Raw genomic sequence first — 24,047 nt, 5'->3', positions numbered from 1 at the left:
ACTGGTAGTGTTGAACCCTCGGTGATCTCTTTGTTTGATAATGGAGGGAAGCTCTTCTTCTTCTTCCATGGCTGCGCCTCCATCTAAGCCTGTTATCGTTAGGGTTAAACGAAAATCCTTCCATTCTCCTCTTCATGCTTTTTGTAAGCATTCTTTTTCTTTCTTTTTATTATTCTCCTTTTCTCACACAATTTTATTTTAAGTAACTCGGCGTAAAGATAAGGTTGATGTCACGTGATATCGAGGTTACGAGTTCAAATTTTAGAAATAGTTTCATATGTGGGGTTAAGGCTGCATGTATCGATCTTTTAGGGTTTATTTACGAGTATGGGTTTTAGAGGTTTAGGGTTTATGGTTCTCAAGCCTCCCCTCATTTGCCTTCCAAAAACCAACTCGTAAATATTCCTTAGGGTTTGTTTGCGAGTTGGGTTTTGTAAGAGAAAAAAAAAAATGAATGTTTCATAGCTATTTGACAAGTATATTTCATGACTCTGAGCCTTCAGTTTCTTTTCTTTTCCCTCCAAAATTCAATTCGTAAAAAATCCTTCGGGTTTTTTCGCGAGTAGAGTTTGGGAGAGGAAGCATGAGAAATGTAAGACTTCAAAGTTATTTTACAAGCCTTCTAATTCCCTTTCTTTCATTACCATCAAAAACTCGTAAAAACTAGATGTATTTCATGTCTACCAAATGTTTCCATTTCCCATTACCCTTTTAAAACCAACTCGCAAACAAACATTTAGGGTTTTAGTTGAATGTTGATGGTAAATGAAGAAAATGGAAGACTTAAGAGTTTATTTTATAACTCTTCTTTTCATTTCCATCTATTATCCTTCGAGAACCAACTCCGAAATAGATACTCGTCTATGAAAAGTAGAATTGAAAGAAAGAATGTATCCAAGATCAATGTGATCTTGAATTAGAAGTGTATATTATTGATGCTGTGAAATTATTCAATGAATATGTAATGTCTCTCCAAACTGATTTCCACAAATCAGTCCCAATTCGGTTTTCTCCTAAAAAGCGAGTAAACTACCTCTCCCCGATACTATTTATAACTAACTAACTAACTAACTAACTCGGCGTAACTGTATAAAAAAAATGGAAGATAAATGTGTGAATGAGTGAAACTTATTTGACAATGGTATTGTAGGGCTGGAAATCAATGAGAGGCCATTGAAGCGCCCTTTGCTGGATTTTCAAAATCTATCAGTCTCCTCAGAATCTGCTCAAAAGGGTATTTTGCTACTTTTCGACTTTCAATTCGGTTTGTTCTCTATATTTGTATCATATAGTGTAGATTATTTATGTTATTTGGTGTGTGAAGCTCTTCATACTTCCATTTGATATCCCTTTTTAGATATAAAATTTAAGTAAGTTTGTCTATTATAGTTTTTAAGAACTATGTATAGCATTTACTAGATATTTATTTTGTTTTTTTGTCACTGCATTTCTTTTGAAGCTGTCAATTTGGTACTCGAGAGTACGAAATCGAATTGTTGGTTAATTTGTTCCTTTACAGAAACATTATGTTTGTTTCTCACTAGGACCAAATTGACCGATTATATGCAAACTTATGGATCAAATTGACGTTTTAGTAATGTCAGGGATCAAACTTATAGTTGATGTAAACCTCAGAGACTAATGATGTTTTACTCGTGGCATGAACTTGTATCTTAGTATTTAACAAGACAAAATTGTGATGGTGATACCAAAAATAAAGTTGTCAAATTACCCACTTGAAATGAAAAGCCTAAAAGTAAGTATTACTGGAATTGAAATGATTAGTTACAGATTGAAGAGCTAGAAACTGTCGTGCCAGAATGTTTGCTCAATGCACGTGTTTAAGTATCAATGTCTGACTCCTGATAACATTTCTCTCTTCTTCTTCAGCGGAATTTCATAACAAGAAGGTTTTCATGCAACATGTGGAGACAATAAGCAGCTCCGAAGTCACCCGTGATATTGTGCAGTCCTTTGTGGTTAGTCTGTTCCCGATCTAGATTACCATGTTCACTACCTTTTCCTTATGATATAGAATGACATCTTAACTTGTTCATTTGTAACTAATGCTTAGCTATCTCCATTAAGAACATCTTTTTTATTTCGGTTTATTGAGTTGGTTGTCTCAATAGGCGACAATATTTTTAACATCGTTGCACTCTCTTTCGATAAGCTGGATATGGAATCGCCTTATTGGTTGGTTTTTCTTTAGGATCCTGGTTCCAGTGGTGCATCTGAATCTAAATCAAAAATTGACGAAAGGAAGAACTTATTCAAAAAGGATAATGTAAGCCCACTCTTCTTAACTTCTCTCCCCCTCCCTCGTCACCAAATCAAGACTCTCGCAATTGTCTTTTTTGTGAATGTTTTTAACATTTCTTATCATGTTATCTTTAAATCTTTCCCGTTTTTTAATTTATTGTCCACAGAAGCAAGATCAGCTGTCTAGAGCTAAACAGCAAAAAGAGGTTTGTTTCATGGCTTATATTATTCCCAAATATGTGGCACACACGACACTTTTACTCTTTCTTAATGGATGACATTATGTACTTCCATTCTTCAACGTATTGAAAAATTTGTGGCGGGCTTTTCTGCAGACAATCCTTTACATTCTTTCTCTACCGATATCATTTTTATACTACTTTCAACTTAAATTCCCCTTTCTGAAAATCTATCCAATCCCGTGAGTGGTTTTGGAACTGTTCTTTGGTTATGCTGTTGTAGTTTTGTCTGGAGAAATTGCATTTCAATTGATTTTCCTGGTTGCTTTCTACCATATTACCTTATCCTTGAATAGACTAGTAATAATTAAAAAGAATACAGACAAAAAATACCAATAACATATAAAGCAATAAAATTAGAAATATATTGTAAGAAATAAGATTCACCAAAATTCCATAATCAAAGTCATAATTCCGTAAGACGCAGAGCATAAGATCACTACTCACTGCAGTTAATAGAAAGTACTAGCAAACAACAAATTGACACGGATCTAAACATAAATAAAAAGTATAGTCCTCCTCTTCCTAACATAATCATCACTCATTGTGTTCTAGTGTGGCTTATCCCTCTTCTCCTTCTGATTCCTCGAAAACTATTTGATCTAGTTCTTCTTTAGATTATTCAAGATTGTCTTAATTCTATTTCTTCATCTACAAACCACCTTCTCTGTACCTTGAGGTTGAAGTTGCAGCTGCTGAACCTTTCTTTTAACCTATTACAATCGTTGTACCACTTTAAATTTGCTTTCTTTTTCTTGTTCGTAGCGTAGTATGTGTTCTAGGCTTTCCTACCCTGAAGCCTTATAAACAGTTCCCCACCTCCCCGATCTCTGTATCATCATCCCCTAATACCGACTTATTCACAGGATCATTATTTTCGTCATCCATTTCAACAGCCAGCCTCTTATCGCACTCATTTTCAACCTTAAGACTGTAATGTTGATGTGGTGCTTTGTTATATTTCAAATGAACTAAGTTATGCAATCTTTGGTTCTCAAGCCGTTTTTCTCTTTGTATGAATCTTCACATTAACATGATGAAAAGAAATAATTATAGCTATACAATAGAATACTAGGTGAGAGTGCTAGAAAATGATTATTGTATGCTCAAAGATGCTCCAGTTATGCTTACAGACAGATACACTACATGTTAAGCTCAGATTCTTAATGACCAACTATTGCAATTATGGAGTTGATTGTCCATAGATACAGCAACATTGAGCTAAAACATTGAAGGTCATAAATTATATGGTTAGGGCTTAGAATCGTACAAAATAGAAGATTTTTCATGACTACAAGTGTAGCGCTTATTATTATTTTTTATTTTTTATAGAATAAGAACTTCATTATGAATGAAGAGGCTTACAAGAAAGGAGAATAAGATATTTTCCACCAAAAAAAATACAGAGAGAAATAAATACAAGAACAACCAAAAGGCTTCAAGAAAACAATGCACGGTGGAACCCAATCTCTATCCATGCCCTCCTAGGAGTAAGATATATTGTCAAAGTAACAAGGCATGCCAATCTCTCTGTATATATTAAGAGAATACCTCTAAAGGAACCATAGGCTGTTCAAAGTAAAAAATGCTTTTTATAACTGCTACCAAGCACAATAGTTTCCGTATTACATAAAATCTACGAAGAAATATTACTATTTTGAACAATCTTAAAACTACCTATTTTTAAGCTTAAAAAATCGGCCGTACAGAATAAGTGACATATTTGCTTATGGAAGGCAATAGAGTTTGTTATAAAAGCACGTTGTATGTATGATGTATCAGTTCTATCTATAGTTCATCAAAAGTGATCAATTTTGGAGTACGGCATTATAATAGTATGTATATGAATGACAAAATGATTTCTATAGTTTCCTCTTTCCAAACTTATTATGTTACTCATTCTTTTTTCCAGTCTTTTGCAAAAGATGCTCGCTTTGAACAAATATGGAAAAGCAGGAGGGGAAACAAAGGGGCAGAGCATGAAAATGCATTACAAGACATATGCCATTTCTATGACATCGTCCGTGTTGACAAGATGCAACAGGAGTAAGTATTTCCATCGAAGTTAATTTGTTTTCTTATGATTTGACGATTATAGCAAGAAACCCGTTATCTGTGATTAATGCAGAGATATATCCTTGGAGGATCAAAATCTTTTGTCTAGTTTCCTCCCTTTACTAAAAGAGGTGATTCCTGATGCTGCTACAGAGATTGAAGCTGATCTTGCTAATTCCAAAAAAGGTTGTTTGTTAGTTGCAAACTATGATTGAAATGTTCCCAGTGTTGCTGCTTTTTGGCCAAAGTGGCACGTATTTTATTTAAATAGTCGGCAGATGAGTGGCGTCATGATCCTTAGGAAAACAAATTTTCTTGTTCTGGTTGGATAGAAAATTTATATTTTAGAGTTATCTCGGTAGCATTTCATTAATGCTTTCAACACCTTCAGTCAATGCTTTTGAAATTCTTATTGTTGCTGACTTGCCGTCTTTTTCCAAACTGACCGTCTCTAATTGGTTATGACGCTTTCTCTCGCGTGACATAATACAGATGATTATGTGTATGACCTCTACACGGTGAACGACGAGATGGACATGGATGTTGATGATACTTCATATTCTTTACCACTGTGAGTATTTTATCTATACATGTTTAATTTAGGTTTCTTATTCTTGCTTCATGACACTCCTGTGTTGTCTATGGCTCAGAGTGCAAGTCGATGAAGATGATTATTACGATGGCCCGGATGATTCAGAATATGAAACAGATGACTCAAATGGTATTTGCTTGCTAGTGTTTTCCCCCATCATCATCTATCCCTTAATTCAAATCACTATTTTGGTTAAATAATTCATTCACATTTGTTGGTTATAGATGAAAACAATCCATTGAATGATTATCCCGACGAGTTGACCGAAGATGAGGAAGAAGGTTCAGAAAGCGAGAATAGCAATGCTAGTAAGGAATCATCAGATGAGGATAATGAAGAACATGGTTTTTCGAGAGATAATGAAGCTGATCCATTATATGATGAGGATTTTGATAACTATGATGGTAGAGTCGGTTACGATGTGGATGATGACGATGAAGATTGGAAATGGTCTCATAGATGATGAGGTTTGTCTATATTCCTAGACAAAAATGTTGGCTTTGCACAGTTTCAAATGTATAAAACTACCTTTGTCTTTAGTTCTGGATGTTGATGGCATTACTTTGTTGACTTAAGGATTGTAGATTTGAGGCTGATCTATGACTATTTGCTTCATATAACTAAAAATTTGATGCTTTTATTTTTGAAATGCATTAATATTTTAAAATTAAATGGATTTATTTCAAATCAATTGTAGAAATATGATTGAAACTATTGATGTTGGATTATAGAATAATTTCTCTGGTTGAAATCTAAAGTGAATTTTGGACAATGGAAGTCTTAAACAATAGAAATAATCCATTATTTGAAATTACCTCTTTTTCCTTTGTCGCTAAGGGTCTGTTTGTGAGTTTAAGTTTTGAAGGGTAAGAAAAGGAAAAAAAAGATTTTAGAGTCACATTATAAGTGTATTTTATTGCCATGAGTCTACTATTTTTTTTTTCTCTCCTTCCAAAATTCAACTCATAAATGTATCCTAGCAAATATATCTCTATGTATTTTGAATCATTATAGTCCAGAAATTCACTCCTCTAAATAGTTAATTGGGTGTCCATTCAAGAAGACATTCCATGCTTTGCCATAATGAGGGAGATATCATGTTTTCTGGGACTATTAAGGGTAGTAGTATCCTTTCACCTTTTTGGGTAATGAATTAATCTTTTTTGAGTTTATGGCTGTCACTTTCAACAAGTATCGTTCTCAGGAATTGAACCATCGACTTTGATGATCCAGTGGGGATTAGACCAACACCTTATTGGTGAGGAAAATTGTGTTTAAGGCTGTTGAAGCTTAAGGTTTCTTAACAGTGTTCATAGCATGAAAAAGTACCCAAGATTAAGATCACTTCATCCATACTATATATAAAGCCAAAACTTGAAAAAACTTTTTTTATGATGTAATTTTCATTTTCTGTTTTGCTCTTAACATTATTTAATTTTTACAAAAAAATCATACAATCCCAAGCAACCACCACCAACACATTAATTAATCACATAACTTACCTTAAATTAAACATTATCATAAACATACAAAAAATATAATATAAAGTACACCGAACACAACAAATACATTCTAATTTTAAAAAATGAAATATATAAAAATTAAATATGTAGTATCATGCAATATTTATCGGTAGAAGTGCCTATACACACTAGTAGGAATTTAAGTTTAGGGTAAACTTAATATTAACCATATATACTGTTTATGACAAAATATGAGAATTTTTTTCATAAAAATATGAGATATGATATTTCCACAATCTGACAAAACTTTGACCTTCAAGTCACAAAACAAAACAATCGACATTAACATTGTGTCGAGACTCATCTTAAAAGTTGAAATATGCATTGTAGAATTTAGTATTTACAATGAACTTATATATGTACAAGAGATCAAATAGAAGAGAAAACACTAATTTGTGATTAAAATTACTAATTGAAGAATAATAACCATGAATGTGTTCATTTCCTATGGTTAACCCTTAGTATGCTTACAATATGGTCATTTGAAACATACTACTTCCAAAGAAGCCTTCCTAATTTTTGGCATGCTATGTTAGAAATAAATTGAAAAAATTATGGGACCGAAAAATTTATTGTCCGAGTTATGCATTAGGTTGTTCTCTTTAAAATGTTTTGGATGCTGCGAAAAAATATGCAAACATGCTATTAACCACAATGTCCTTATCACTCACCCACTACATCGTGGGAAACGAGAATTGTATCGACCATTGCTACTCTAAGGCAATGTTTGGTTGAGCTGAAAAGTGATTGAATGAAAAAGAGGGAAGGAAAATAATGTTTTCTTTTGTTTGTTTTACATTTAATAGAGGGGAAGAAATAAAAATTGTGGGACTCATGTTTTTATATTTTCTCTCCAATATTTAGAGGAAAACAAATGAAAGATTAATGATAGATTTTATTATCGCTAATGTAAACATTCATGTATGCATTGACACTATAGAATTTTATACTTTGTCGTCTTATAAATGAATGTCAACCAATTAAGATAAATGTCATTTATATGGAATATAGGTTAATTTTATAAGGGACACATCCGCTGTCCCACAAAATGTGTCACTCCTTGAAATTGGTTGAAAAAATATATTTAAATTAAAATTTTAATAATTAATTATTTTTTTGACCAATCACAAACAATGATAAATTCAGTGGTACACTTTTATGGGATAGCAAATGTTGACCGATTTTATAAGCTCAACATTTTATACTAAAAATGATTTGGGAAAGGGTGCATGATGTTGGATAATGAAAAGCCCCACCAGCCACAAGTCCATAAGAACATCTTCATTGATTCATTCTTACAATATTTTTTATTAAAATAAGAATATTCTTCCCTCGTTTATTAATGTGAGATTTTAGGGATCCTAAAATAAAAAGAGGAGATAAATTGTGTTGTTAATTATAAGAGTCATATAATAATAAGAATGATATTTACTATTATGAGAAAAATAAATATTATTCTAAATTTCTAAGAATGTATTTTAAATAATAAAATATTATATAAGACCAAATAAAGATGAGGATGATAATAAAAATATTCTAAATTTCTAACCCACCTCCGATCTCTTTGTACTAACAATAAAAATAAATATAAACATAAAAAATAACCAATTTAAGCCTAAAATAAAATAAAAATTAAAACCAAAGCTAAAAAATCATTAATATAATTATGGATGAATATGATGTAGAACGTATGTGATAGTGTTTTCTTGTACTTATATCCATATTATTTGTGAGTATCTGTGCGAGTAGTAAGTATATGCAAGTACCAAATCAATTTTTATATTTAAATATATATTTATAAATTTTGTAATAATAAATATATATAAAATAATTATTCTATGAATAAAATACATATTAAATATATCACTATATTTTAAATACTAAAATTCATTATAAAATAATAATAATAAAATAGATAATATATACTTATAAAATAATAAAAAATATATTACACATAAAATATTTAATTAATAAATATGTAGTGCCCCGTGACGTGGATATTATAATATTCATTCTCATTGATAAACTATTTTTATATGTACATGTATGAGTATTTTAAAATATACTCATGGGACATGTATTTTTTCACCCCTAAATACGATAATTCCAATGAGGAGTTATAAAAATATAAAAGAAATTAATTTCATCCATATTTAATATTTTTAACTAACAAGTCAAATGTTTAATTTGTGGAAATAATATTTGTTTGAACAAACAACCACGTATCGAGAAAAGAATTAATTCTTTACCCGAATATCTCCATAGAAAAAAAAAGTATTGTTTTGCGGGTCATAATAATTGTTTACTAAAACAAAAATAATGCAAGCATGTGGTTTAGAACTTTGGAAAACAAGAACAAGAAACTATGCAAAGTTGGGTTTGTTTGAGAGGGAACATAACCATAAAGATAAGTAACTTCACTACACTTTTTCCTTCATAACTTCCCTTCTTCCTTTTCTTCATTTCCCACAATCCCAATCTCTTTCTCTCTCTCTGATTCACCACAAAAAACTAAGCCAAAAAAAGAAGAGAAAAAGGACAACAACAACATATTATTAATAATATTGTTGTTGTTGTTGTTGTTGTTAAGAGATTTTATTTGTTTAATCCCTTCTTTTAGGATCAGATCTGAGCCTCTTCAAAGTTGTTGTTTTTCACTTTCTTCTTGGAAGTTGCTTCACTTTTGTCATGGAAAGAAGGTTTCTTGTTAAGCAATTGCATTGTCCTATGATCAAGTCAGGTATGTTTTCTTTCTTTCTTTTTTTCTTTATTGTTCTATACCCTTTTACTTTTTGATTACTATAACTGTAGTAGAATCAAAGAAAAAGGTTAAGGTTGATTATAAACAATATAAAAATGATTACTTTAACTTAGAGTGTTGTTATAAGTTAATGCATTTTTTTGGTATATAAATAAATGAGAGGGTGTTTGATTTTGTCAAAGTTATGAGTTTTTGGAATTGGGTTTTGTGGTAAACTTGTAAAAGACTCAAACTTTGCTATTTGTGAAAGCCTTTGTGTGAATTTGATGTCTTTTGGGTTAAAGGGTTTTTGCTTTGTCTGAATTTGATGTTTATTGTTTAGGTTTACATGTTGAAGTTTAATGGATTTTGTTCAGTTGTATGATTTTATGGTGATTGATTCTGCAATGGGTCCCATGCTTATTTTGTGATGTTTTTCTTTGTTTTCGGGAGATTTTGATGTCTTCTATTTGAACCAGAATAATTGTGTTTGTCATGAGATTTTGGAATAAGTTCATGTAAGTAATTTACCGTGCCGAGTTGGATTTTTCAGCTTGTTAAGAATTTCTTGATGGAGTCACCAGTTGATAGAGTTGAGAATTCAGTTTCTGGGGTAGATCAGTATATTCCTTCCACATCGGGGATGAAGCCCGTCATCCAGCATCAAAATGGCTATGTAGTTAGTGGCAAATCGGAGTACGTGAGCCTCAATAAAACTGTTCAAACGAAACATCGCATCAATCAACCATCTGAAGATTCCAAGAATTGTGAAATAGAATCTGACAATGGCGTGTTAGGTTCGTCGAAAGGAGTTAATGATCGAACAAAAAGCTGCTATCAGTCGGAGATTATTTGTAGTCCAAGTCCTCCGAACAGTTTCTATTCTGCCACTGTCTATTCAGAAGCCAAACAAAGTTTCACAAATACTGTAGCAAGTGAGTATGTTACGGTTGATAAGTCGGTTGAAAGTGGAGAAGTTACTAATTCGTGTGACTTCAACAATGAGAGCAGCGTCTGTAGAGGGAGTACCGGAAGTGACGTCAGTGACGAGAGCAGCACGAGTAGTTTCAGCAATGCTATGTATAAACCTCACAAGGCAAATGATATAAGATGGGAAGCAATTCAAGCCATCCGAGTTCGTGACGGGATGATGGAAATGAGACATTTTAGGTTGTTGAAGAAATTGGGATGTGGAGACATAGGAAGTGTTTATCTAGCAGAGTTAAATGGCACAAGGACTTGTTTCGCTATGAAAGTAATGAACAAAACCGAGCTCGCGAGTCGCAAGAAACTTGTGAGGGCTCAAACTGAGAGAGAGATATTGCAGTCTCTGGATCATCCGTTTCTGCCGACATTATACACACACTTTGAGACAGACACATTCTCCTGCTTGGTCATGGAGGTTTGCCCCGGTGGGGACCTTCATGCACTCAGGCAAAGACAACCTGGGAAATATTTTTCTGAACATGCTGCCAGGTTAGTCATTCCTTTGCGTTAATATTAGTTCGATTTACGTATAAATGTAGACACATATACAAGTAGCAATGCTCAGTTAACCTGATAGTACTAGATAGTTCTATATTCCTTGGATTTGTGGACTCCGATTTTGCTCTTAGCGACTTGTTAAGGAAACTCGTGTCGAAAAATGCAACTTTTCATTGAATGTTAGTATTGAAGACAATATAACTAAACTATGTATGTTGTCATTTCATTACTCTGCACTACGCAGGTTTTATGTGGCTGAAGTTCTCCTTGCTTTGGAGTACTTGCACATGCTCGGGATCATCTACAGAGACCTTAAGCCGGAGAATGTATTGGTGAGAGAAGATGGTCATATTATGCTGTCAGATTTTGATCTCTCTCTAAGATGTGTTGTTAGTCCTACAATGGTGAAGTCGTCACACGCTTTTATGGAGACAAAAAGCTCGGGAGGATACTGCATTCGGCCTGCTTGCATTGAACCAACTTGTGTAATCCAGCCCGACTGCATCAAACCTTCATGTTTCACACCGCGCTTTCTATCGAGCAAATCGAAGAAGAAAGAAAAAAAGTCGAAACCTCAGAATGATATGCATAATCAAGTGATTCCTCTCCCCGAGCTTCTTGCCGAGCCTACAAATGCGCGATCGATGTCCTTTGTAGGCACACATGAGTACTTGGCACCTGAGATAATCAAAGGTGAAGGGCATGGCAGTGCTGTAGATTGGTGGACATTTGGGATATTCTTATACGAGCTTTTATTCGGTCGAACGCCATTCAAAGGTTCGGCTAATAGAGCGACTCTATTTAACGTGGTTGGCCAGCCCTTAAGGTTTCCGGAATCCCCTACAGTCAGTTTTGCTGCAAGGGACTTGATCAGAGGCTTACTCGTGAAAGAGCCTCAGCATCGTCTTGCCTATAGACGCGGCGCCACGGAGATAAAACAACACCCGTTCTTTCAAAACGTGAACTGGGCGTTGATCCGTTGCGCGAATCCGCCCGAGGTGCCGAGACAGGCCATGAAAACAGCAGCACTCACAGCTGAAAAGGTTCCTCCTGGTGTGAACCCTTGTGGTGATTATTTAGATATTGATTTCTTTTGATTTCTGATGTCTGTTTGAACCCTTCTTTTATTTTTCTTTCGATCTTTTTCCATTGTTGTATAAATGGATCCAATGCAACTATCTCAACTATGTTCATCAACTTCTTGTAATTGTTCATGATAAAGTGCTTAAGAACTCTAATATGCATTAAGAGTTTTAATATTGTCACTGCATTATCAACTAATATTCATTTTCAATCGTTATTGACTCTTAAATAAAATTAATATAAATGAATGTCGGATAATGCACTGGTCGTGTATAATAAACATGGAGTAAAGTAGGTCCATATGGGTTTGTCTCACTTTGATAGATCTAAGCAACCTTACCCGATAAGTAAATATGTTGGACCAGACTGCTACCGGGGAGCCTTCAACCACTGGGGAGTTCCATTGTTACATGGGTACGGGAAGAGTGAAGACTCACAAGTGAGACACCACGTCTTGAACAAAAACCTTAAGGCATTAGTTTCATGGGTCTTTCCTTCTTATAAACTCTTTCACTCCTTCCCGCATATTCAATGTGGCACTTCACACTTGAATAAATTCAACAAAATAAATATTGTTTCCAGAATTTGAACTCATAACCTTCAGGTTACAAGATAAATAACATTATTTGTATATATTCTGCATGAAAAATGATCCAAATACAAAATTACTCGACCTATCTAAAATATTTATACCACCCTTATTTTGAAACGTTTACCTATGTTTAGCAGTGTATTATTGAAAGGTTAAGATAATCTCTTATTTATAGGTTTTTTCATGTCTATTTATATATTTATATTTTTCTCCAACAAGAAATGAAAAAAAAATAATATATAAGGAACAAGAAAATAGTCAATTCCCTTTGATGATATTTCTTGTTCCCTACTACTATGTGAATAATTTAAAATCTATGTACCAACAATGTAAAGATTTTTATACTCTCAGTATATTATCTAACATTGATTTATATTTTTTTTAAGAATCAACGGTAGTTAACACATGAATGATAAATAATTATTGATAATATAAAAAAGATTTACACTATGAATATATACATTATAAATTATAGGAATAATTACCCATTACATATTGCTAACAGAATGATAATATCACTATTATAAAAATAATAAACTAGCCACACCATTATGGAAAGAAACATAGAAACTATTGTCAAGAATAATCTTCAAGTAGACAATTGATTATGAATAGTGGAAAAGTACACAAAAAGCTAATTTTATATTTTTATCTATGTTGGACTAATTTCATATGATTTAAAATCATAAAAAGTAAAAATCATACCAAAGAAGATGAAACATGTGGCATTATAATATTATATGCGCAATGCGTAATGAATCATATGAATAGGGGGAAAAACAAGTTGGAATATAATTACAAAGTTGCCACCATATAATAAATAAGGATTCTCTCTATTAGTGCCCTATTATTAGAAGCAAAAGAAAAGACAACATATAATTAGACTTTTGTCTTTTTATTTATTATAAAATTATATTTTTGCTATTAAAAATATGAAAAGAATCAAAAACTTATATCTACATTATTGGAAAAGTATATGAAGTAATTAACATAATCTATTTTGAATATATGACTTTTCCTTTCAATAAATATCATTCCCGAAAATCGAACTATAAACATTTTGGTAAAGGAATGAAGTATCTCATGATATAAGAAAATAAGTTATCTCCTCCTGCCAGTGAAATCATGACGTGTGTTATGTTTCATCATTTTCTATAAAAACATTTTTTAAAATAAACAAAATAACACACATATCACATTTTTAATGATTAGAAGAGATAAATTATCTCCTGATATGAGGAAATACATTATTCTCTTATATTAATACTAAGATCCAACGGATCTTATAATGTCAAACCAAGAGCTCGTAGGTTTTCACACAAGTATATGTGAATAGCAAAAGAAACAAGTTTGAATATAATTAAAAAATTGCCATTCCATTTTTGTTGAATAATAGAAATGCTAAACTACTCCCAATGTTATTAAATTATATCTTTATATAAGGAAATAAATTATATCCTCTGACCATTAAAATCATGGTATGTATCATATTTAATTATTTTGTACAAATAAAAATATTTCTAGAATAAAACAAAATAATATTCATGTTCTATTAGTGATTATATCAGACTTTATTCTCATTCTATAAATGACAACTCTCTTATCCTTCTATGCTTCAATAACCGTTTTTCTTCTTCCATCCTTCTATGGCTTCCGATTCTTCCATTTTTCACGACGCCGTCAACGGCTTCACTCGACCGGAGATAAACTCCGAGAATCTCGCCGGCACCGTCGACGCCTACGACCGCCACATCTTCATCTGCTACAAAAACCACCTGTCCTGGCCGCCGCGCCTCGAAGCCTCCGACGACGATCCTCTCCCGAAGCTCGTCGCAGATAGGTTCAAAGCTCGCAAAAACGAAATCGCTGTGAAGGTAATCGACTAATCGTTATCGCTGTTTTCGGAGTTGTTATTGAATTTGTTTGTGTTAAGAGTTATTGATTGTTTACATGTGTGGTTTGATTTTACTTTTCAGACGAAGATTACTGTGTGTGAGTCGCGTGAGGAAGCTGGCTTTTACGACGGCGACGTTTTGATTTTCCCTGAAATGATCAAATACAGGTAAACTATGAAACAAACATCACTGGATTTGTTTTTTTTATACGTTGAAGGTTTTGTTTTGTGTTTTGATGAGTGATTTACTTTGGTTTTGTTATTATTTATTTAACTGAAGTAATACTTTGACTTTTACTCCTTTTGAAAGTTTCTAGTTTTTGCTTATTATGTTTCATAACACATCTAGATTATGTTCGTTTATGCTTTTTTTTATGGATTGCCAATCAATTTCATTTTCCATTTCACTGTCAAATTTTTATAGCATTTAATTTTTTGGTTTAATCTCTAATTTTATCATATATATACTATTTATTTTATCATATGTGCACTATCTTCTTTTGATTGATCTCTTGTTGAATTGCTTGTCACTAATTTTTATTTATTTGTGTGCCTTGTTATTATATTGATGTTGATTTTTATATTATTTTTTATTTTAATATTTTAGCCTTTGTGATATTAAAATTTTTATAGGAAAAATATATGTGATGATAAATATTAAAAAATATATACTTTAAAATATGATAAATAATAATTAAAATAATCATAACATAAATAAATAACTTCATATTTTTCTTGTAATTTACTAGGTGAAAACATAATTTTTCCACTTTATCCAAACAAAATAGATTAATTTATATTTAGTTTACCGGTAAAGCACCTAAATATAAACATGTTATATCTTACCCTTTATAATCTTATAATTTATAGACTAAAACTAAAAATATAATCTCTATTAATCAAACCCACTCTTAGAAGATCTTGATCTTTCATTTTATAAAAAAAACTTTCTATTTTCAACATTTATTACTTTTCCCACTCTTATTAAATCTCTAACCATTTCTACTTTTTTTTTGTTTTCAATAAGACTATAGTTTAAGGAGCACAATAAAATTATAATCTTTTAATATTTAAAAAAAAAATCAAGTAACTTTGTATAATTTACTTAAAAGTGTCTTATAAATAGGAACAAAGGATATCCGGTAATAGGTGGCTTAGTGACCAGCTAGTTTTAATATCGGATACAATCTCTTCACTTGCAGAATAAGGCTTTATATCGGATACAATCTGTACAGATTCTGGATTGTGATTTAGTACAAATAATTTGATAGCATAATGGAGTCATATGATCTTGTTTTTTAGTTGAAGCAATGTCTTTTGTTGTGTTTTGACTGTGTTGATTGACACTTGTTTTTGGTGCTTGATTTTGTCTTTTGAGAATATTGTGATTTATTTTGAATTTTATTCTTTGATTGAAAGGGGCTTGAAGGAATCCAATGTTGAAAGCTTTTTTGAAGATGTTTTGGTGAATGGTATACCGTGGGCTGCTGGAGTGCCGGAGGTGATGACTGGTTCACATGTTTTTGTATGTTCTCATGGAAGTCGTGATGTGAGATGCGGTGTTTGTGGGCCAGAACTCATCAAGAAGCTTAATGACGAAATCGGGCTCCGAGGGTTGAAGGATCAGGTATCTGTGATGGCTTGTTCTCATGTTGGTGGGCACAAGTATGCTGGGAATGTAATTGTATATAGCCCAGGACCGGATGGAAATATTACAGGTCACTGGTAAGCTATCATGCTTGAACTTCTGCATCCTCTAATTTTGAAGGAATTTGCTATTGCCGGTTTAATCATAGTACTTATTAACTAATTACAGGTATGGCTATGTTACTCCTAATGATATTCCTGAATTGTTGGACCAACATATTGCAAAAGGAGAGGTCATACAGAAACTATGGAGGTTAGTATTTTTGCCATAGATTCTACTATGTTTATATCTTTTAATGAAATGTTTACTTGAAGAATATATTGTTTGTAAAGGCAAAATGAAACATTTATGATGTGACTTTTTAGATTTTCAAAGTATTCTTCTGTTGGTTATGATCTATGGTGTAGATTTATCAAAATAGATGCTGTCTGATTTCCATATACACACACAGTTTAATTGAGCACTGTTCATACAATTGGAAATTATAATCATCCTTGTTATGTATTTTAACTCTTAGCTATGGTTGAGCTATAAGTTTAAGAAAAAGTTGTGACTCATCTTTTAAATATGTTTGAAAATTATGCGTGTTAAATTCTGGAGATATCTAATGATTTAGATTTACCTACTAATTGAAACCATTGGATTTCCCTAGAATTGATGGCTAGGATAAGAGTAAGTCTAAAAAACTTACTCTTAGAGTAAGTGGATCGCTCCTCTAAATTCTGAGGCTTGATATTATTACTTCAACCCACTTCTTTGTCAGCCTTGTCTTTTGTGCCTGCTTATGTGCATTATTAATATAAGGAGTAAATTATTTGGTTCTTTTCTCAAGTAGTATATATCATCTTTGATACTATTTAGTTGCTTCTTTGTGTTATGCATTGCATCTTATGCACTTCTCTTATAATAAAAGGGGCCACTTCTCTTATGCATGTGTATTACTAATATTAGGATACATGTATGCAACATTCTCCTGTAAATAAAGAGGTTATTTCTAGGATTTGAACCTATGACCTTTAGGTCACAAGACAAACAACCTTATCGTTGCGCAGAGGCTCATCCTCGAGACACTTCTCTTATAATAAAAGGGGGCCACTTCTCGTATGCATGTGTATTATTAATATTAGGGTACTTGTATGCAACATTCCCCCGTAAGTAAAGAGACTGTTTTCAGGATTTGAACCTGATCTCTAGGTCACAAGGCAAACAACCTTACGCGCTCAGACTTGTCCTCTAGGCACTTTTCTTATAATAAAGGAATATTGATTTATGTCTTTCAAAATTATTGCAGGGGCCATATGGGGCCATCTGTTGAGGAAGTTAAGGGAGAAGATGACCTGAAAGTTTCTAATGGAGAGGTTACTCGCAACGGGAAGAAGGATCACATCGAAAATGACAATCTAAGCAACAACAAGAACATGGTTAGTTGTTGCCAGGGTGTTAATGCAGGAGTTTCTTGTTGCAGAGATGCAAGTTTTGAGCTAAACAAAGGGAATGAAGAAACCATTAAAGCACAAAAAAAGATAGGGAGCAAAATAACTTGGAATCTGCCTGCATTGGCGGAGCGCGATCGCAATGTTCTTACAGCCGTCGGCGTGGTCGGAGCTGTGGCAGTTGTTGCTGTGGCTTACAAACTTTATAGAAGGTAAAGATGAATTGTGCCCATAAAAGAAGTTATAGGTTGGTTGGAGATTATTTATAGAGCCTTATTCTTTTATTTTGATGAGAAATAGTTTTACTGAAACCGTTTCTACATATATGGTGAGTATACGCTTCTATTTGTTGGTTGAAAGCATAGTAAAAATGTAGTGATCACAACTTAACTTAAATGTTGTTTTGAAGTTAAACACAAAGATTTTTTATACTACCAAGGTATCTCACCCTCTTGAGTAAGGAACTAATATCTTTCAGTGTTTTTGTGGCTCTCCCTTCCAATAAGTGTCACTTCCATAAATCGAATTGTTGATCTTTTGGTCATCCTGAGAATCTATATCATTATACTATCATTGTTGGTAATTAAACATACAAATTTTGAAGTTGCACCATGTTTCATTTTGATGTTCATGCTGTTATTATTATATACCCTTCGGACGATTTTTTTTAATAATTTTAGTTTTCTTTAATGCAATATATAAATGATTGTTTTAAAACATTTTGTTATTTTTTACCTTCATATTTTTATTAGAATGCAGAGGGACAAATTCCCAATACACTATAATATTAGGGAATAAACAAATATCAGCATTACCATAAAAGAGAGTGAAATTTATTGGAATGAACAACTACGAACCTTGAAAAAGATTAATTCCTTACCCAAAAATCAAAACTTCATGTTTTTTCAAAAAGCTATCAATTGTTCCAAACACTTCTTTATAGCACAAATGAAAACAATTGTAAAGTTCATATCACCTTCTCATATTTCTATAGCAGGTTCATTTCTTTTTAAATTGGAGATTATGTGAATCATACGATAAAACGTACGTGCACAAGATAAAACAATTACAATGCAAATAATAACAGAAACTTTACTCCAAAAGTATACAACTTATTAATACAAAAATGTTAACCACCATAAACACTTTTTGTGGCATAATAATAAGTCACACGATACAACTAATATTTTAACAATTCATAAAATGATTACCATAATTTTAACTTACATTCTCAAATATCAAAATTTGACCCTTTGTAACACTTATGCTACATTATTTATGCATGAATATGAAGAAAACGTGTATGAATATTAATTAATTAAGTTATTATTCCTTATATCCATCACATATTATTTTTTTTGTAATCCTAACTTTAAGACCATGCTTCATTGCAAGTACAATTGAAAGGCTTGGTGTAACATTGTGATTTTCCACCACTTGTATGTTATAATTCCACAAAATTGAAGCTGCCACCATCTTCAATTGAATAAAACTCATATCTTTACCTAAACATGTTCTAGGTCCTGCATTGAAACTTAAGAATTTGTAAGATGGCATATAAACAATGCTACCTTTCTCTGAAATCCATCTTTCTGGCTTGTACTCCAAGCAATCTCTTCCCCATATATTTTCAAGTCTTCCCATTGCATACAATGAGAATAATATCATTTCACCTATAAGGATGAATCCAAAAAGTATTAGAAGGAGGAGCATATAAACAAAGTAAGTGTTATTAAACTAAGACCGGTCATTAACACGATCAAAGTATTGAGTTGGGTCATTGGTCGAACCAACGAGTTATTCGTTGGACCAGATGATTCGGTTCAAATTAAAAAATCCAATAAATTTGTAGTATCACTGTACAAGTATCTAATTAAATCATTAAATAACTAACAATAAAGATTTTATTACAACAAAATGTCACAAATAAATTAAAAATATCATTAGAAACATATATTTTACGCTTTAATTGGAATAAAAAGGCACAAATAAGTTTTATATTCAATTAAACAATAAAAGTTTTATCCACACATATGCTTATAAATAACAATCAATAATTACAATAATGAATATATGGATAATTATAAATGAGTTAAAAGAACAAGATTATTTTATTATTAAAATGATGTTGTTTTGATGTTCTTTAAGTTAATTCAACTAACCGAGTTGAACCGGCCTAAACACTAATTTTATGTTCAAATTGATTGAGTTGAATTGATTCATACCAACTTTAATGCACAACCGGTTGAAGAACAACTCAGACTAGTCAAGTGCCCGATTCATGATTAGACCAACTAATCTATACCGAGTTTAATAACTATGATAAAATATATATACATACATAGTAAATATTTTAAAATACTACAGTTAAATAAAACAACAAGTAGTATTCAAAATTATGGTTGTGATTAAAACATATGGCACTATGTAATTATTTTATGATTAAATTAGTGCTTTTCAATTTGATGCACCCAATCTAGCCCATTATAGCTTGAATATGATTTAATATGGTTACTTACTTCCTAATTTGATTATATCAATATGATTCGATATCATATCATAATTACAGAAGATATAATTATGAAGACTGTAATACTACTGTGACTGTGATGCAGTCGACAATTTGATACACTAATAGCAAAATGTATTTTCTATCAAAAACACTATAAAATATATGCATGAGGGGCAAAGGGTACCTGGTTTAACATAGTGGCCACTTGGAAGACAATCTGATTTAATTGCTTGCTTTCTCTCAAAAGGTATAGGTGGAAAAAGCCTCAAAGATTCACATAATGATGCATGTAAATAAACTAGTTTTCTCACTTCTTCCACACCTAGAATCATTTTCTCATTCCCTTCTTTTGCTCCAAAATTATGTTTGATCTCTTCAATAATCTTGGCTTTGATCAAAGGGTGTGTTGCAACAAGCCAAAAGAACCAAGTAAGTGCTGAAGTTATGGTATCTCTCCCAGCTACAAAAAGATTGAATGAAGTATCTCTTAGAAACTTATGATGATCCTCTTCATGAATTTCTCTCATTAATGTTGTTAACAAATCATCACAATCACCATAATCTTGGTTCATTTTGGTTTTGTTGAATTTTCTTAGATCTTCACTTTTTGATGCAATGCATGTATCTATGAATTGATCAAAAGTTTTGCATGCTTTTGTCATTTTCTTCTCTTGACCAATTTGAAGCAACCTTTGCAACTTCCAAACACTTGTTGGCACAATGTGTCTATAGAATATGCATTCTTCAGCTTCATTGAAAGCTTTCTCACATGCAACATTTGGAAAATCAATAGAAAGACAATTAGGATCAAATCCAAGAACAATGGAACAAATGTTGTCAAATGTGAATCTATTGAAGACTTCTTGTAAATCCAACACTCTCCCTTGTTGTTGTGTTTGATCCAAAATAGGAAGTAGGCTACCCTTAATCTTCTTATGAATTGTTTTCTCAAGAAACATTTCAAAGTTCCTATCTTTAAACAAAGAATGGAGCAATGTCCTACTTGATTTCCATGTCTCGGAATCCGCGGTGAAAATCCCATCTCCGAAAACATCGAAAATTTCGCGAAAGTTTGGCCCTTTCTGATAGTTGACAAAGTTTTTGCTCAAGACGTGGTGTGCGTTTAACGGGTCACATGTGGCAATGAAGTTCATGTTGGCAAACAAGGGTCCTATGAAGTTATGTGTACCCCCAACATCATGCAAATTTTTGGCTATGAAATCTTGGAGTTGAGACAAGTTAAGAATAATTTCTGGTAACATTCCTAGTATGGGCCAAACTTTGTGATGTCTCCATTGGTAGAGAAAATAGAAACATAAAACTGCTGCAAGTATTTCTGTGTACCAAATCATCTTCAAAAAATTTGGGTATTAATTGATAGATTATATGAACACTAGTGTTTTTGATTGATTAGGTTTGTAGTTTGTGCATGCAACCAATATATATATATATATATATATATATATATATATATATATATATATATATATATATATATATATATATATGTATATGTATACATATGAGGAAGGATCCATTTACACTCAAGTTAAATTATATTAGTTACATTCATTATCATTCATTTATTTATTTTAAATCCAACGGACTAAAGGAGGGATCTGTTTCATCATTTTGGTCCGTTAAATTTAGAAAAATGAAGGAATGAGATTATGTGTTACTAATTTAACTTAAATTAGGTGTAAATAGATCTTCTTATATATATATATAAGAGGGGATCCAACTGCACCAGTAAGTTAAAAAAACTTACTTCACATTTTAGCTATTTATTCTATAAAAATGTAATTTTTCACGTGATTTGAATTAATTAGTAGATCTGAATCATTATATTTTCATAAAATGATAAGATATGAAATAATTTTTTTTAATTACTAATAGACATAATAAGTGAATCCATATATATATTATTTTTAATTGATTTGATTGGTTTGAAGCTATAAGAAAGAGTATAATGATATATGTACTTTATTTAGCTATGTATATATTTTTATATTTATTGTCACCTAACAAATAATGTTACTTTAATTTGACAATAATGAACATTAACAGATACATCGTTTTCTTTATAACTTCTTTCTTAATTTTTGCTTTTCCATACTTGAAATATATACACTACTCCATTATATATAAATGTTGACTTTTCTGGTAACTATTTTTAGAAATATTTTAGGTGTAAACGTGTAGTTGTTTGGTCTGCACAAATGGGCACCATGATATATATTCTTCCCATATAGTTATTCATACATACCCTTCCTTGATTCTCGATGTGGTTTAAATGTAGTTCGATATAGTTATATTACAATTCGATATGATTTTATCATTGTAATTGATAATAATTATAATATGATATGATTAATTGATTATTATGATCACCATAATTATTATATTGTGACCGTATTAAGTGACGAATTTAAAATAATGGTGTTGATTGTTCCATAACTATGTTGTTTTGGGTAGGAAACTTTGTTTTTGTTTATTCATCTCGATCACACCATTATGAATCTTGGAGCCACATAATCAATTTTTCATTCTCAACTACCCAACCAATTTTGAGTATCAACCTATCATTTTGAGATATTTTCTTATTTTTTGTATCGGGTATGAATAATATACATTACAGTGAGTATGGATTGGGTTGGGATAGATTAAGGTTTGTTTTTATCCGGCCCTAAATGTTGCCCGAGTTATTTTTTGAATCCGGACCGAACTCTAAACCCGAAGCTAACCTGACTCCTAAATATTCACCAGGTCATCCTTTAAACCTGACTTGATCCTACATCCAGCTAAATATCGTACATATTCATTTTAGATAAAGTCTTCTCAATATTATTTATTATTATAAATATTTAATTTAATATATAAAATGATATATATATATATATATATATACTTTAAATCATGTATATATGATGAAAAATTTAAAGAACCAATAGTATTTTCGACCAAAAAATGTTATTACTTTGTAATATTTGAATAGAGACACATACAAATATGATGAGTGAGAGATCATGGGTTGAGTCGAGTCGGGTCATGCATTGTCCATACCCAACCCTAAATATTGACTGAGACTAATTTTTGAATCTGAACCCGGTCCTAAACCCAACAAGACCCGACCATATTCGGACTCAATCATAATTGGATTGTATCGAATGAGCAGTTAGAGTCGGATCCTGCTCACCCGTGATATACATATATGCATGTAACATAGTTTATTATTATTAGAAAAACTTGCTTCTAATGATGTCTACCTCTTCAATAAGATTACTCTATAACTAAAAATGGTAGCTAATCCACCTTTTTTATTTAATAGTTTATGGATTTAATATATATACATTAACAGTATAAGTATTTTTTACATTATCAGTGAATCTCCATCATTCATATATGTTAAATATCATTGACTTTCAAACACAAGTATTACAAATCAATAGTGGATAATATGCTGACAGTATAAAAAACTTTACATTGTCGATGCATAAATTTTAAACTCATAATTTATTAGTGGAGGAGTTAAGAGAAGCAATAGTTCATTAATAAAATAATTTAGACTAACATGTATTTGAGAATTAATAAAATTATATAAATTATTCCTCTAATTTTTTATACCTATATAAATCACTCTCAACTTATATACATATATTAGACTAACTATCCCCTAAGAGAGATGTTTGTAATTGCATTGCTCCTCTAATGGAAGGTAGATATAATATTTTAAACATAATTAATAATAAGTATAATTAAACTAAACAACAATTAATGTCACTATAATTTACTCTTTTCTTTTTAATATTTCTGGCCTTAACTCTTCCACTATTATATTTTTAAAATTTATTTTATACCCTTTTCTCAACTAGCCATTCTCCTCATTGAACCAGAAGCCATTATATATATATATATATATAAATGCAATAAAGTTAAACAAAACATGGTATATTATAAAGACAAGTCCAAATAATATACAAATCATTGTA

General features: G+C 31.6%; 4 protein-coding genes across 4 annotated transcripts; 3 read left to right on the top strand and 1 right to left on the bottom strand.

Moving 5' to 3' along the window:
• On the top strand, positions 1-5,788 carry LOC109344396 (RNA-directed DNA methylation 4). The gene is made up of 10 exons (XM_019583169.1): positions 1-143; positions 1,151-1,234; positions 1,891-1,979; positions 2,213-2,287; positions 2,430-2,468; positions 4,414-4,547; positions 4,630-4,742; positions 5,049-5,127; positions 5,207-5,277; positions 5,373-5,788. The coding sequence occupies exons 1-10, from the start codon at positions 41-43 to the stop codon at positions 5,609-5,611; spliced, it is 1,026 nt and encodes a 341-aa protein (XP_019438714.1). The 5' UTR covers positions 1-40; the 3' UTR covers positions 5,612-5,788.
• Positions 9,004-12,150, top strand: LOC109344394 (protein kinase PVPK-1-like). The gene is made up of 3 exons (XM_019583167.1): positions 9,004-9,411; positions 9,965-10,887; positions 11,141-12,150. Exons 2-3 carry the CDS (start codon positions 9,983-9,985, stop codon positions 11,991-11,993), a joined length of 1,758 nt encoding a protein of 585 aa, XP_019438712.1. The 5' UTR covers positions 9,004-9,411; positions 9,965-9,982; the 3' UTR covers positions 11,994-12,150.
• LOC109344395 (altered inheritance of mitochondria protein 32-like) lies at positions 14,168-17,868 on the top strand. The gene is made up of 5 exons (XM_019583168.1): positions 14,168-14,445; positions 14,548-14,633; positions 15,885-16,190; positions 16,282-16,365; positions 17,405-17,868. The coding sequence occupies exons 1-5, from the start codon at positions 14,218-14,220 to the stop codon at positions 17,760-17,762; spliced, it is 1,062 nt and encodes a 353-aa protein (XP_019438713.1). The 5' UTR covers positions 14,168-14,217; the 3' UTR covers positions 17,763-17,868.
• Positions 18,873-21,479, bottom strand: LOC109344392 (alkane hydroxylase MAH1-like). The gene is made up of 2 exons (XM_019583166.1): positions 20,239-21,479; positions 18,873-19,215 (listed from the first exon to the last, which is right to left on the bottom strand). The coding sequence occupies exons 1-2, from the start codon at positions 21,408-21,410 to the stop codon at positions 18,873-18,875; spliced, it is 1,515 nt and encodes a 504-aa protein (XP_019438711.1). The 5' UTR covers positions 21,411-21,479.

The sequence above is a fragment of the Lupinus angustifolius genome, chromosome LG03, assembly GCF_001865875.1.
Source record: "Lupinus angustifolius cultivar Tanjil chromosome LG03, LupAngTanjil_v1.0, whole genome shotgun sequence".
NCBI lineage: Eukaryota > Viridiplantae > Streptophyta > Magnoliopsida > Fabales > Fabaceae > Lupinus > Lupinus angustifolius.
Note: the sequence above shows the minus strand (reverse complement) of the source record. Positions and strands in the feature narration are given on the sequence as shown.

Coding starts and splice junctions, on each gene's coding strand:
- LOC109344396 (XM_019583169.1), top strand. CDS start 41: ATGGAGGGAAGCTCTTCTTCTTCTTCCATGGCTGCGCCTCCATCTAAG. Junction 1,235..1,890: donor CTCAGAATCTGCTCAAAAGG/GTATTTTGCTAC, acceptor CTTCTTCTTCAG/CGGAATTTCATAACAAGAAG. Junction 5,128..5,206: donor ACTTCATATTCTTTACCACT/GTGAGTATTTTA, acceptor TCTATGGCTCAG/AGTGCAAGTCGATGAAGATG.
- LOC109344395 (XM_019583168.1), top strand. CDS start 14,218: ATGGCTTCCGATTCTTCCATTTTTCACGACGCCGTCAACGGCTTCACT. Junction 14,446..14,547: donor AAAACGAAATCGCTGTGAAG/GTAATCGACTAA, acceptor TTTACTTTTCAG/ACGAAGATTACTGTGTGTGA. Junction 14,634..15,884: donor CCTGAAATGATCAAATACAG/GTAAACTATGAA, acceptor TTTGATTGAAAG/GGGCTTGAAGGAATCCAATG.
- LOC109344392 (XM_019583166.1), bottom strand. CDS start 21,410: ATGATTTGGTACACAGAAATACTTGCAGCAGTTTTATGTTTCTATTTT. Junction 19,216..20,238: donor CACTATGTTAAACCAGGTAC/CCTTTGCCCCTC, acceptor CCTTATAGGTGA/AATGATATTATTCTCATTGT.
- LOC109344394 (XM_019583167.1), top strand. CDS start 9,983: ATGGAGTCACCAGTTGATAGAGTTGAGAATTCAGTTTCTGGGGTAGAT. Junction 10,888..11,140: donor TTTTCTGAACATGCTGCCAG/GTTAGTCATTCC, acceptor TGCACTACGCAG/GTTTTATGTGGCTGAAGTTC.